We start from the raw sequence: 14,025 nt of genomic DNA, 5'->3' as shown, positions 1-14,025 counted from the left end.
CTTGCCAACTTTTATGCTGCAAAAGACAAGAGGGGGAGTTAGCATTTATTATGACTAGACTGGTATCATCTGTCTGTTTTCTCTTTCTTAACTTGCTGAAATACATTCACCCCCTGCTTGGATCCCTGTGTGGGTCAGAGTAGAAGAGCAATTAGTGCATCCTTCTGCTGTGGAGACTTTCCTTACACAAACAGACAGGACAGGACAGTTCCTTCTGTAGCCAGAGAAACTTGGAGAGTAGAGAGAAGAACAAATAACAAAATCTGCTCCATATTTATCGAACAGATCCTCCGTATGGAGTCACAAAAAACTTTTAATGACTATCTTTTTGCGTGGGGGGACACATGGGTTAGTTCCGGTATTCACACTTTATGACTTAATTGGAGATATTTGATTCAGAGCCTTTGATGAAATTAAAAATCTATATAATTAAAGAAACTAAGAATTTTGGTGATTTCTGCAAATTAGACATGCATTCGCTCAAATGTTAAACATATTTTGCAACGTACAACTGGAACACTAAGGAGGACATGAAAACAGAAGAGCGACAAAATTCTATGAAAATATTTAAACAAAATTGGATTGGCCTAAAAATAATCATGGAAAGGGACCTGGATTACGAGTTTCCAAAAGATAAGTGGAACAAGTTTGCAAAGTTTTTAAAAGATATTAAATAGATCCTTCTGGGAGCCTTCCAACTTAGCAAAACTTAAACCTAGCAGCAGCGCTACAAGTTGGACATGTAACAGAAATGTGGAGACTCTGGTGCATATGTTTTACGCTTGTGATAGAATAGAAAACATGTGGGATGAAATAATTTCTCTCTTGAATAAACTGTTGGAATACACTTCTGTAATCCTACGTTATGTCTCCAAACAATGTTGAAATGTCAAACAGCAGAAATCATGGTGCTGTTCAGCGATATCAACAGGGAGTAGGATAACTCTACACCATATGAAATCTTCTGCTTTATCCCTTTTAAAGCAACCTGCTTTCCAGTCCAATTTTGCTCGCAGGTGATACACCAGCACTTCGCACTAACTTCTGTGGAGAGCAGATGCATAGTCAGTTGATCGTCATGGTAATAAAAAGAAGCATTTAATGGCTGCAGCTTGGTTAGGCAACAATACTACTCAGTTAGGTTTAGGAGAAGATCATGGTTACAGCTGTTATAAGTACCCTAGCTGCATTTTCAACAGAACTTAATGGGAAAATCATATGCATGCAAAATTGGACATGTGCGCTGCACTCATTTTGAAAGTCTAATGTTGTGTGGATTATCTGTGTTATGTATGGAGCTCTTTCTACGCCCCAATTTTTGCATATAACAGTTTGAAGCTACCTGAGCATAATTTGAATTTGGACCAGGTATGTAGATTTCCTCGGCGGTGTTTTCCCCTTTTGTTGTGGATGTTGTGGGTTATGTGACGGTTGTCTGGCTAGATTTGAATTTTGTTGCCGATTTGCAGACTTGTTTTCCTCTGTAGTCAAAAAGGAAGAGACAGTCCACATTGTCTACGGACAAAGAATGCAGCCGATCTGATGGTTTTTCACGGCAGCAGTTATTTGTTTGTTCTCCATCTCCCTCCTGCAGCAGGGGGCAGCTGGCCAGCAGCAATCAGGCCTGTCCCCCATAGGCATCTTCTGGCTACCAGCTGGGAACAGCTGGTGCCCCCTTCTGCTACCAGTGGACCTGTGCCCTGCTGGAAGTCCTGGAGAGGAGAAGGCCTCATAGGATCTGACAAACAGGCCACATTCACACACAGACAGGTTCTGCTAATGAAGAGGCCTCATTAGGCTACATTTACAGTTTCTTTAGAGGTGCGTCTATTGTTCGGTCCGAGAGGGGAACAGTAGCCACGGGGCTCCTCGGAACAATGGAGCACCTCATCAGGTTGTGTCGCCGGTTTCACTGTGGCCTCGGCGCAAAGTCACATTGGGGATGTCAGCGGCAAACTGTTGCTGAAGTGAAGAAGTCGAGGGAGGGGTGAGGTTGATTGTGAAATAGTTGCTGGTGTTGGAGGTGGTGGGGGTGTTGACCAGCGGACGGAAAAGGGACTCTGGCGTTATTAGATTTGCAACAAGCCGTAACACTGTCTCCTATTGTGCGTCCCTCCACCCCTGCCCTCCCCCAAGCCCCTGACTGTAGAGAACACTACCCAGCATCTCCTCCTCCTCCTTCTTCTCACCCCCTCCTCACCCAGCCCCACCCCAGCACCCCCAACTAAAGCTCTCTCTCCAGGCAATTGCCACTGGAGTGGAAAGTATTCCAGAGCACAATGCCTATGCTCTCAATGGGTGCTTTAGCATGCCACCAGTGCGCTGTCACCAGCAGATGGGGAGCTAATTAGAAGCCATTAAAGGGCTTTGATAGTGTGTGTGGGAACCAGGCGGAGGGAGATGGCCACAGGGGTGTGAAGGAGGGGTGAGCTTTGGGTCCAGTGAATGCACACACACACACACACACACACACACACACACACACACACACACGTACACGTACACAAGAGATAGAGAGAGACCAAGCTGTCCCTGCGAGGCCAAGGACTCAGCTCAGAGGACACCTGTGGGGCTTCAAGGATCTCTCTGAGGCTTCTCGCCGCACCAACTATCAGATGGAGATAGTGTTCCCGTAACCTGCCCCTGGCTCTCAGGGAAGGGCATCCATGCATCCACCCACCCAGTCTGCTGCCTGCACACAAGGGGAAAAACACCCAACAGGCAGCGAGGCTCCAGCCGGTCTGCGCTGCCGATGACACATCTCTGAACCAGGACTCCCACAGGAAGTGACTCCCAACCACTGGTCCTCAGTCATTACAGAGGTTGGGCTGCCCGGGGAGGTGCCAGGCCACGCCGGGACACACCAGGAATCCAGGCAGAATTATACACCCACAGACGCCATAACAAACTCACACTCAGCACAAACTTCCTGACTGACAGGTCTTGAGTGGCACCGATCAGTCGTCACTCAGCTGGGGAGTGATGTGACGTTGTGTTGTGTGGTTGAAGTTTTTTTCAGCAACTGACACCACACTCACCCCTCCCACTCCCATATGAGCCTCTCCACACACCTGCACACAGGTGTGATCATTATCAAGCAAACAGGAAGAGCGAGACTGGGAACTGGAAACTAATCCCACAGCTGCGAGATGGCCCACGTATGTGTGTGTGTGTGTGTGTGTGTGTGTGTGTGTGTGTCTGTGAGTAAAAATTGTTGAAAACTCACATGTGGTGCTCTCCTCTCATAATCAAATTCCTGCACATTTCTTTTCAACAGTAGTATCTCAATAATCACAGTCCTCTGTCTAAGAAAGCATTTACTATTGTGCTTTGGTCACTTTCATGTAACAGGAAGTAGTACTCGCACTACTTATTGTCCCCACAGCAATAATAACAGCGGCAAGAGCGTGAAAGCATTGCTGGAATGTCCTATTTCCTCACAATGAATTCCCGTACAAACTTTTCCTCTTGTGGCTTCCTGTAGTGTGCTTTTGTAGATCTGTTTGCTATAAGCGATAAAAAGGGCGTGTTCGCTAATACGTTTCCTGTCAACCAAATGGAACGATTTATCTTTTAAAAAAATGCTACTGGGAAATGTGCTGGAACAAATATAGCCAAGATACACAATGTCCTTAAAAAGAAAAGACAAGTGTTGCCTTTCTGCTGTTTGATGGATGCAGGATGTTGCAACAGCCCTGACACAAACAGTAGCCGGTCGCAGAAATAAAAGTGATAATCGGCTCACATGTAAAGAGCCCGCTGGGAAATGGATTGTGTGTCAGCGGTGAAGGAGGAGAGGGGAGCTGCGAGAGAGAGGGCACTGCCGTTCTGTCAGTTAAAATCAGGAGCTAATATGTTTCACTTTTCTTTCCCCTCCTCTGCCTCTTCCCTCTGTCTTCTCTCTCTCCCCTCTGCCTTGATGTGCTGTAAACAGGCTAAAAAGGGCCCAGCTGTGTGGAGTTATTGTTGGTGTCAGTAGGAAGTGCTGATAGCTTTTGCAGCTGAACAAAAGCTGGATGAGGGGAGTGGAGGGGCGCTCCAGACACTGTGGCTCCAGCCTAGATTCTCTCCCACAATCCCTGCACCGCACTCCCATTGTTCTGCCCACCCGGCCCTCCCTCCGCCCTGTCAGCTGCGACCTAGGACAGAGGGCAAAAAAAAAAAAGAGGAAAAAAAAGAAAAGGAAAAAAAGAAAGTTTTTTAAAAAGTTTTTACAGGCTACTGCAACTGCTAGAAGAAACAGTCCCGGTGGTAGTTAACTTTGTAACACGACAGCAGAGCAATGCAGCCGTTATCTTTGGTCTGGAAACATCTGTGCAGCTCTTTAAAAAGCATTTATAGTCAAATCTGAAGAGAGAAAGGCTGCTTTTGATTCCTTGAAGAAGAGGCTAATTAATGAAAGACTTGGAGAAACACTGTGCATTGCATCAGCCTGTGCAATTAATTTTATAACAATACTGATGAAAATCTTGCATTTGCAAAAACATGTTTTTATAAACACTCATATGTTGCAGACCTCAATTAAATAAAGGAACTTACTTTATAAGCATGACATCGTACTACACAGTGGTGGAATGTAACTAAGTACATACTCAAGACAAATTTTCAGATACTTGAATTTTACATGATTATTTCTATTTAATGCTACTTTATACTTTTTACTCTTCTACATTTACTCAGTGTTGTAAAGTACCCAAAAGTCATACAACAAGTGAAAGTAAAGATACCAAGTTAAAGTATTACTTTGGTAAATGTGAAAGTCACCCATACAAATAGTACTTGAGTAAAAGTCTTAAAGTATCTGATATTAAATGTACTTAAGTATCAAAAGTTCAAGTAAAAGTAAATGATACATGTATGTAAACATTGTATATGATGGGGTGACTGATTATCGGCCTGGCCAGTTATCGGATCTGATATTTTTCTGATTATCTGATTAGTTGTTTGTCATGTTTAAGTCTGTCGATAAAATATGTTAATTTAAAAATGCACTCATGCAGCTCTGAACTACTAACTAAAGTTATCAAATTGAAGTAATGGAGTACAAAGTATAATTGCCTCCTTAAAGTAATGGAGTGGAAGTATAAAGTATCAGAAAATGGAAATACTAAAGTAAAGTACAAGTACCTCAAAATTGTACTTAAGTAAATGTACTTTGTTACACTCCATCACTACATTTACTTTATAGCTTCAGTAACTAGTTACTTTACATATTCTGATTTTCCATACAAACATTATCTGCTGACACTCAGTATAAAAATATAGGTTCACATTGGTACAATATTAAAATGCATGTCACATGTTAATTGATCAGTAATGGTAATCCAATAACATTCTAAAATAATATGACACTGAGAGAGGCTACTCCTTTGGTTAATGGGTACTTTAAGTACATTTGGCTTATAATACTTAAGTACTTTTACTTGGGTAAGGTTTTGACTGTGCAGGAGTTGTATCCCATTTGTAATGGAGAAGTGGAAAAATAATAAAATGTGTTTTATAAAATGTATTTGGTATTTTGTGTTATTCCTTGCATACATTTGTATACAACCTAATTATAAATGTAATGCATGACTTGACATAACAATCATCTGTTATGGCTGATATGATAGTATAACTTAATTCCTGCAAAAAAAGCTCAAATGCATGAAATCTTGTTTTGAAAGCATTTTCATAGTAACCACAGGGACACACAGTAGTCCCAGTGGGCTGTGTGGAGGAATGCATCAGTTATTTAGTGTTAAACGCGGTAACAACATGATGTCGACCCTTCCCCCTCCCCCTCCTCCTCCCCCTCCCCCTCCTCCTCTTCGTCCTGACAGCAGCCCTCTGCAGGTGCGCCGGGCGGTAATCTCATCCCGCTGCTTTTTAAGGTGATAAATGAACGACAAAGCTCCGGAGCCGGTTTGTTCTCAGGGCTCCGCGCGCCTCGCAGGTGAATGGAGGAGTGCGAGCCCTCTTGTTTGACGTCTCCATGGAGACCGCCCGAGCGGCGCCAGGCTGACAGGCGTCAAGGCTCGGATGAATGGGTGACGTCACCGCGCTGGCGCCTGCCAGTCTGCTCGGGCTTGTTTGGACAATCTGGGGGGAAGATTCAGAACAGAGCGATGCGATCTGAGTGTGCACACAAGGCTGAGCACACACCGCGAAACATGTGAAGGAATCCGTGAAGCTGCTGCTCACACTGGGCGTCCTTCAGCTAAAAGAGGCTGTGTGCTGCGAGGAAAGTGCCGTTAGAGAGCATAAAGAGAGCTTTGAGCCTAAAAAGAGAGGAGAGAAGTGACCGCGCAGCGTGTTTTTCTCAAAACAACCAACAATCTGTCCTGAAAAGAAAAAAAAAAAAGTAATTTTATTAAACTAATGATCTGATAAATCGAATAACAGCTAATCTATTTAGTGACTGCATTCCGCACCGTTTACTGTAAACTTTATTCTGAGCTAACTCAATCATCCTGAACTAATTAAAGTTAATAAAAAGTGAATCTGTTCCCACGATTGTTTGGACACTCAATTGTCTTACTTTTACTGTACCATTGTCATCCACATCTGCAGTGCCATCAAACAATTGTGAGAGGCAAATCTAGGGCACTGTGGCAGCCTAATTATCATTAGCCATTCATCCTATTCATCCTGTCGCATCCCACACACATTCTCACAGCACATACCCAGGCATTCAGCACCCCGTGACTGTCCCCAGGCTATCTACACCTGCAGAGTCCCCAAGCCATGGACAGCTGGATTCCCACATATTACCCATAAAAGACACACATTTGTTTCCATTTGTAACGCCATCCCTCAAACAGATTGTAAATCCCGATAACCAGCCGAGCGCGCTCATTGGCTGCGAGCGCTGTCGTGAACCGACCCCTCAATACGAACCCGGCCTCCTCATTGGCTCACCGCCTTCAAACAGGACGACTCTGGCACGCCCCCGGCTCCTGCTCCGCTATAAATCCGAAGAGGTTTGCCCATGTGGATGTTGCGAACTGTCAACATTACATTGCCAACATCTCTAAGAGGAGGAAAAGCCTCTTTGCTCGACTAATCTTTTTTGGAAACTACACCTCCTACACTAATCAACATGAAGGTTGTCGGATCTACCTGCGCCCTGAAGAGCAAGGTCGGCGGCGAGGACATGGTGCGCTGCCTGTCCGAACAGAGCCTCACCATCTCCAAGTGCAAGATCCCGCTCCTGGACGAGCAGATGAGCGTATTCCTCCAGGACATGAACAACTGCTACAGCAAGCTGAAGGAGCTCGTGCCCACCCTGCCCACCAACAAGAAGGCAAGCAAGGTGGAGATCCTGCAGCACGTCATCGACTACATCTGGGACCTGCAGGTCGAGCTCGACGAGCCGGAGAAGAGCCGCCAGCTGTCCGCCGGCAGCGTGCCCCGCACACCGCTCACCACCCTGAACGCAGAGCTCGCCAGCATCGCAGTCGAGGTAAATATCTCTTCACATACTGCACGATAAATCCGAGAATAGCTCCGAGACGAACGCACCGCTGTAGCATGTGTTTTTGAACGCAAATACGCGTGCGTAAAGGTGCCAGCCCTGTGCGTAAAAGTCAGCTTTGCGCTCCAGTTTGCTTGTCACTGCCTCGTGTGTAAAACAGATGTACTAATCAACCTTCTCTTCTTTCTCTCCCCCCGCAGAATGGATGCTCAGACGACAGGATTATGTGCCGCTAAGAGCTTGCGCCATCATCACCCCACAGCGAGCACCGCAAAGAACGAACAAGGCTACCTGATGTGACGATCACATCGATTAAAAAAAACCTTGAACCGTGTAGGGACGTTTCAAACTCCCAATGCTAGAAAACGAAACGACGTTGTGTGGACATCCTCCGCCGGAGAGGATCTCTGTCACTCAGGGCTCTCGATTGATCAGAGGGCCCTGAGAGAAGAAGACCGGCGGTGTCCAGATATAGACTGGGTTAGCCGGGGGACCAAGACGAGTTCAGTGCAACTGGCGTCGCCTGTTGCTTGTAGAGTTTCTAAAGAAAGCTAATGTTTCTGTCACGCTCTTTGTATCTTGTGTAAACCATATAAAGAATTCAACATTTTGTAAAAGAAGAAAAAATAACATTTTCTCAGATTCCTGAGCGACAAACTGTATTGTATATTACAATGCCACATTATGTGAAGATATTGTTTTCTTACAATGTACCTTATTGGTGTTTTTATTAAAACAAGACAATTATTTTTGAACAAGAACCCTTCTGTGTCATTGTGTGTGTGTGTGTGTGAGTGTGAGTTTGTGTGTGTGCTGAATCACGAGTTTCAGTCCTGATTCCTTAAAAAACCCAGAGCCACAGCTGTGAAACATGACACATACGTGGTTATTATGGGCTGTTACAGCCTTATTATCATTGTGATTAACAACACATTCATCTGAACAGCTTATCTCTCCTTGCTGACTGAAGTGTAGTGGGAGTGTAAAGTGGATGTTACTAAGAAAAAAAAAAAAAAGTGCTACACCGAGGAGAAGCTGTTAAGTCGTTCAGGTAACATAAAACCAAAGCTGGTGGTCAACATAATGGCTCGTAGCCAGTTAAATTGGTAATTTGCCTCTCTATGGGTCATTAGCGTATCACGTTACAAGAGGAAGTCTCCCTTTAAATCGTCAAGTCTTAAAGATTTTGACAAATGGTGGCAAGAGTTTGAAATAAAGTTTAAAAACAACTGGATAAAATCATCAGAATCAAGATTAATTTGTTTTTTCTAAAGAGGATTTAAGCCTCTGTGAGTTTTTAACATATGACTGACAAACATGAAGTCAGGTGAGATGATATAAGAATTAAATAAGTAAGAAAACAAGTTTCACTCCATGACAGAATCGTGCTGCTTCAATATGTTATCGTGTAAATCTGCTGTGTTGTTCCGTCTCTCGCCGGCACCGCGGGGGTTAAACTGGCTTTGGCGAGCCGATTCGTTATAAGATTTATTCTGTCTCCCTGGTGCAATGTTTTTCCCATTTCCCTGCGGTGCGATGCGCACAGCTGCAGCCCCGGCGTGGCCAGTGTGTGATTGTGTTTGTGTGATAGCTTTGTGCCAAGGGCAGGGGAGGGCGGCGGGGCCCAGACTGAGCGGCGCCTCGGCACACCTGGGGAAGTTCAGGTTAAATAGCTCCACATTCCTCAACACACAGCTGATTGAAACATTAACAAACAGTAATCCACGGGCCAGGCCGCAGATGGGCCGGGAACCACGCCAACACTCCGAGAGAGAGGGAGAGGGAGGGAGGGAGGGAGTAGAGATTCCCACAGTACAGTCGTATGTTATACATTTACTATTAATATATACACTTCTTTTTTCTTTTTTTTCTTTTAGAAACCGACAATGCCTGAGCTGTTAGAGAAGTGTCAACAAGTACTTGAACAGACTTATTTAACATATACAACTGCTCAGTGTTTCCCTTTATCCTGAAAATCATTTACAGCGTTTTCCTCTTTAGATTCCTAATAATTATCTATATGTCAGATACAAATCCCTCTTACGTAATGTGGCTGAGCTGTGGAGAGAATGAGGACCAGGCTATTGAGGCCTCCATAATCAGTCTGTACCCGATGTTTTATTACCATTAAATCCAATTAGGCTTGTGTCTCGGATTTGTTTTTTTTTTGTTGTTTTTTTATATTTCCTTCATTCTTAATTATTATTTTTTTTATCCCTCAGTCTATAAACAGGAGTCAAACCTTCCTCCAGCTCTCTAGCGCCCCCACCCCCTGGAGCACGAGATGAACTGCAGGGTAGAGAGCCTGTGTTGGCCCCTGTGTGAGGCAGTGTGAGGGTTAGAGAAGATGTTAACGGGCAACAGCGCCCCCCGCTGGCGAAAGACCCAAGAAAACCATGATCCTGCTGCTGACAGCAAATATTTGTTGATTAATTTCGAGCTCAAAATTCAATTCAAGGACAGTTTTGGGATTCTCGTGCTTTACTTGAGTATTTCCATGTAATGTCACTTCAACTGCATTTCAGGTGGAAGTGTTGTAACAGTACTCCAGTGTTATCTTGAAGACATATGACGATCCAAACAATTTGATGCATTGTCATCAAATTACCCAAAAGTACATGGACTAGTTTAAAGGGGCACTAGTAGTCGTTTTGGAAAGAAATACAAACTCAGAATTTTGATATTAACAATATTAATGAGTTAATAATATCATATTTTGTTCCCCAGAACACTGTTTGAAGCTGGAAAGGTGGTGGGGTCCGCCACATATAAACAAAGTAAAACAGTCTAAAAGTGTGTTGTCCTTTAAGGTCAGTTTGTTTATTCAGTCATGTAAACAAAGACAGTTTGTTATTTAGTTTGTTTAGGCATAAATTAAAAAAATCAGTCATTGAAGATTTTTCTCCTCTTATTAAAATTTCTTCCCCAAAACTACATAGTGCACCTTTAAATGAGTCCTGCTCTAAATATGATGATCAGTATCCATAAAGTAATAAGATATCCATGAATCAATAACAATAATCTGATAATACAAAAGAGAACTGCGCTCTATCCATCCTACTGAATCTGCTTCATCAGTGGAATCAAGTACTGTAGCCTACTTAACTACAGCTACAGTACATGTTACTTTACTACATTATCTGACGGCAACTGGTTTAATATACATATCAGACAAAAAAGTGTATGTATGTAAGTATTCATTTAAATGTTAGAGAAAAGTTACTAATTACAAATTTGAGCGGCCGAACTACTTCTTCTTTCCAACTCCATTAAAGTTTTACACATTAAAGTATGTTTACACGTCTTGGGTAGTACTACTGCATATGTGAAAAAAGTAGTATAAAACCTCATGTGGCCCCAGAGGAAGCTGCATGTAATCTTGTCTAAATAGGGGCCAGGTATTGGACTCATTATGAACACTATAAAAACTAATGAAACAGAGATATAAGCTTTTTCATTCCACACATTCATTTTCCTTTTTAGAGAAGTGGTTTGGGGTGAAGGGAAGAAGAACTTGGTGAAAAATGTTTGCTGTGTTTTATAGGACCTCTTATTCACTGTACAATCTAAGAATTTTTTTTTATGATTATGCTTACGTACTTTTACTTGGGTAGAATTTAAAATAAGACATTTACTTGCACTGGACTCCTTTTAATCTCCTTTTAATCAAGTCCAAATCCCAATAATTCATTTACAAATTTGCATCTGTTATCACATCTCTTCTAGTATTTATATAAGGTTCTATCACTACTTTCACTTATTTTTTATTTAAAAAGGAAGTTAGTTCATCATACTGTATAAGCTTTACGCCAGTTTTCTACATTACAGCACTAAGCAGGGTGTTTACTGAAAACCAAAGCAAAGCAGATTCCTCTCAAAGAATATTTGATCTAAAAATGGGCATGGATTCATCCCTCATTAGTTTATTCTAATAACCCAAGAGCAGCATCTCTCATCATTTCTGTTTGATCAGAGTGATGATGTCGATGCAACATACCAGCTGATATGTACGGCTACTAAAGTAAGACTGAGTAAAATACAGCACTGCTGCTCATAGTCAGAGTGAGGAAATAATGAGAACCAGAGTCAAGAGTGTTTAAATAGAAATTTGTATTTACATCAATATCAACATCAACAGAAAAATCTGTAATATACATCCTGTAAAATGACAGCTTATCTGACCTCCAAACAAAGAAAAACAAAAACAAACCAAATGATCTCTTGCCAATTTTTGCACTTCATTCAGACTCTACAAAGTTCCCTTTTCCTGAAGTAACAAAATCTGGACATAAAATGAAGATGTTTCCTGAAAAATAGAGGAGATATTGATATGTCTTAAAGTGGATTTCATTCCATTGGTATTTCTCTTTCACAGCAAAAACATGCTTTGTTTTTTTTTTCTGGATTTAAAACTTCCTGCTGTGGAGTTTCCAGTCCTCTTTGCACGGCGGAACAACTGAGCCCGATGCCCTTTATGCTTACAGTACATAACCATCATATGCTATTACAGAATCCATGATATGTACCCATTTACCATCAGACTAATATAACACATATCATAAAAAATGTACACCAGAAACCTCAGAAACTATACAGAGATGTGGAAAAATATCTTTGGATTGCGCATGTTGAAAAGGTAGATTCAGCGAGTTGAGAATAACAGTCAAAAGAAGATGGTGTGCGGAAAAATACACTTAGACAGAGCTGGTAGGAGGGGAGAACACTGCAGGGACCAGGCTTGTTGGTAAACTGAGGAGTGTGTGTTCCCGTCTTCACTGTACTGCAGGCAGAACCCCAAAAAGCTCACCTCAAACAAAGCCCAACGAAATCATTGTCTGTAATCGACTGTTCACCACCTTCCTATAAATCCTCTGACTGTGTGAAAGCTCAAACCTTCAACTCATCAGATACTCGTCACAAGTAAAAGTGCCTCGCTAAAACATGAAAAAGTTTTTGGAAAATTAAAAAAATACAGCATTCAGAAAATGACAAACGAGGGAAGGAAAACCCAAACACGCCTGCAATATTTGCAAAGGCTTAAAAAAAAAAGAGAAAAGAAAAGCAAACCAACCAAGTCAGTATTGACCTATGGGACACAAAAATACAACCAGGTCTCATACTTTGTGCAATAATGGGCCTTTAAAAAGCATGTTTGATATATTTTGTAGAATATTTACAATTCATATTCACAGAGGACATCTAATACTGCAGTACCATTTGCTTGCTTATAACAGGGGTAATGATGCTCAGTTACAGTCTAAAGCATAGAGGCGAGAGTTATTGCTCCAATCTGCATAACATAGTAAACTGTGTGCTTATAGCTTCCAATGACTTCAAGAATGAGGCGCATCCAAAGGATAAGAAACAAAACAGAAACCCATGGTTGTGAAGGCATTGAATCTCTAGTAAGGCTGTAACGATGAAGAAATATTGCATCAATCTTTATTCCGCACAGAAGCCTCCAGGTAAAGTGCCGCCACAGCCAGTTGTACCGTAGTCCCGTTCTGCAGCCTGGCCGTGACACTGAATACTGCCCGACAGCTCCCGGCCGTTCACGTGAACACACACACACACACACACACAAACACAAGGATATCTTGTGTTTGTGCATAACTGTAGCAGAGTTACAGTATGTGTGTTTGTCCTTGTAGCCCACTTCCTGTCGGATGAGCAGTGTGTTGTGCCGAGTCTCCTGTGCCACGTTTTAGGCTTGAGAACTCCAACTGCGTGTGTGTGTTTTTGAGTGTGTAGGTCCAGCTCTTCTCAGGGCTCAGACCACTCTGCCACAGATGTCAGATGCTGTCAGTCGTCTTCAGCAGTACTTCTGTAAACACAGTTGAAAGATAACATAGGAATGTAAAGGAATTGTGTTTCAACCTGTGTTTTAAAACATCTGTTGAGCCTCATGCGAGACCTACCTGATCAGGTCCCATTGGCATTCTGCCCATACCCATGGGGTTCATTCCCATCTGGCCCTGCATCTGGCCCTGCATCTGGCCCTGCATCTGGCCCTGCATCTGGCTCTGCATCTGGCCCTGCATCTGGCCCTGCATCTGGCCCTGCATCTGGCTGTGCCTCTGTCCTGGCATTTGGCCCATCTGTCCAACACCAACACCGCTGACTGGCCCCGGTCCCCCCATGGAGTTGTTCATCACCATGGGTCCAAACTGGCCCTGGTTGCCCTGCTGAGGAAATTGTTGCTGGGGGTACGAGCTGGAAAACCAGAAGAATAAAAGGAAGTTTGACATAAGTTATTTAGCTCTGCAAATTGAGTATGGTGCTAAAATGGTGATTTTTATTTTTACCGTTAATACTGTTAAGATCCCAGTATTTCATTTCACTGGTTTCCTGTCAATATTCCATGGAATATCAGGTGCAATGCATACATACAGACATGCATACATAATTTTTTTTTAAATTTCTTGTTTTTCTCTATATTTTATTCAATCTCTTATATCTAATATCTCTCTCCCCAATGTGTGATTTTTCTATTCTAGAAGGAGCTACTGTAACAATCCAAATTCCCTTTGGGAATCAATAAAGTATTTCTGATTCTGACAAACTAGACT

The 14,025-nt window shown here is 42.7% G+C and overlaps 2 protein-coding genes across 3 annotated transcripts in view; one reads left to right on the top strand and one right to left on the bottom strand.

Moving 5' to 3' along the window:
- Positions 1–6,991: 6,991 nt before the first annotated feature.
- On the top strand, positions 6,992–8,217 carry id1 (inhibitor of DNA binding 1, HLH protein). Its single transcript, XM_084348268.1, has 2 exons — positions 6,992–7,444; positions 7,657–8,217. The coding sequence occupies exons 1-2, from the start codon at positions 7,082–7,084 to the stop codon at positions 7,690–7,692; spliced, it is 399 nt and encodes a 132-aa protein (XP_084204394.1). The 5' UTR covers positions 6,992–7,081; the 3' UTR covers positions 7,693–8,217.
- A 3,331-nt stretch (positions 8,218–11,548) lies between these two features.
- Positions 11,549–14,025, bottom strand: part of LOC311255143 (nuclear receptor coactivator 3-like) — a 31,844-nt gene continuing 29,367 nt past the window's right edge. For both annotated transcript variants that reach the window (XM_084349365.1, XM_084349366.1), the window contains exons 22-23: positions 13,375–13,669; positions 11,549–13,280 (exon numbers count right to left, since the gene is read on the bottom strand). In XM_084349365.1, the coding sequence (XP_084205491.1) occupies positions 13,269–13,280; positions 13,375–13,669 (307 nt within the window). In that variant the 3' untranslated portion in view covers positions 11,549–13,268. The remainder of the gene's footprint in view (positions 13,281–13,374; positions 13,670–14,025) is intronic.

The sequence above is a fragment of the Pagrus pagrus genome (assembly GCF_965226575.1).
Source record: "Pagrus pagrus genome assembly, chromosome: 3".
Lineage (NCBI taxonomy): Eukaryota > Metazoa > Chordata > Actinopteri > Spariformes > Sparidae > Pagrus > Pagrus pagrus.
This window is presented reverse-complemented; position numbering and strand designations above follow the sequence as displayed.

Excerpts from the sequence above, each read along its gene's own strand:
- id1 (XM_084348268.1), top strand. The coding sequence starts at position 7,082 with ATGAAGGTTGTCGGATCTACCTGCGCCCTGAAGAGCAAGGTCGGCGGC. Across the intron at positions 7,445-7,656 it reads TCGCCAGCATCGCAGTCGAG|AATGGATGCTCAGACGACAG; the intron begins GTAAATATCTCT and ends CTCCCCCCGCAG.